General features: G+C 34.3%; 1 protein-coding gene across 1 annotated transcript in view; it reads right to left on the reverse strand.

Annotated features, from left to right (window-relative positions):
• The window catches only part of C6 (complement component 6), an 82,194-nt gene that overhangs the window by 36,249 nt on the left and 44,990 nt on the right, over positions 1-955 (reverse strand). The window contains exon 7 of the mRNA XM_012649577.1: positions 162-402. Within this exon, the coding sequence (XP_012505031.1) occupies positions 162-402 (241 nt within the window). The remainder of the gene's footprint in view (positions 1-161; positions 403-955) is intronic.

Genomic DNA, 955 nt, shown 5'->3' on the forward strand with positions numbered 1-955 from the left:
ATTTATTTGAATGTGTATGGTTCTGATTGTTCTTCATATCACTTTGGAAATAAAGTAGGATCTAAATAAAGTCAAATAAAAATAAAATGATACTGTAAGAGAAAAAATGTATTGCATGCCATCACACCAGTTAAAATGAGTGAGGGCTGAAGAAAGCATACCTGAGCTCTTTAGTTCCTCCCGGCTAAACTGATAGAGGAGGTCATAGGCGCCCCCCAGGGAGCCGGAGGTGAAGTAGTGAGTCCCAAAGTCATCAAATATTCGGCTATACAAAGCAGAGTTGTATTCTAGAGGCAGATGGTTAAGTGCTTTCAAAAAAACATCAGAAAGCTGCAGATCTTTAGATTTCATTGTGAAGTTTAAGACTTTTATCACTTTATGGATCCTAATAAAATTAGAATCCTAAATGGAAAGAGAGAAAAGGGGGGGGGAAGCAAGATGATTTAAAAATAATGAAAACTTAAGGTATCAAGTATTTAAATGTCATTGATTTATCATTGGTTTCATTCCTATCATAGTATTATCACAATTTTAACTCTCTATTGTGTGTTCTCACATACAAAGTTATAATTTTCATTTTACTTTTCAGTATGAATGTTCAAAGTGCTAAACAGGTAAGATTATCTCAATAAACTGTGTGACTGAGGCATATGTTCTCTACAAAAGAGATCAATTACCAGAAAAGTCGATCTTTCCCTCTTGATTGCTAATTATGACTCCTCTCCTACTGAGTTTTATTTAGAACGCTTGCTAATGCAAATGATTGAAAAAGGATTGTGTAAATTTTCGACTGGAAGTTGTGAGATGCAACTGAGATTCAAGTTGCATCTTTGTCACTAACTGAAAAAAGCATTTCAATTCTTTAGACTTTAGTTGTCAAATGATAGGATGACAACTGTGTGCCAAATGACATCTCATGCCTCCTTCAGCTCCAAAATGCTATGATTCTAAATTA

The sequence above is a fragment of the Propithecus coquereli genome, unplaced genomic scaffold, assembly GCF_000956105.1.
Source record: "Propithecus coquereli isolate 6110/MARCELLA unplaced genomic scaffold, Pcoq_1.0 Scaffold110, whole genome shotgun sequence".
In the NCBI taxonomy this organism is placed as follows: Eukaryota; Metazoa; Chordata; class Mammalia; order Primates; family Indriidae; genus Propithecus; species Propithecus coquereli.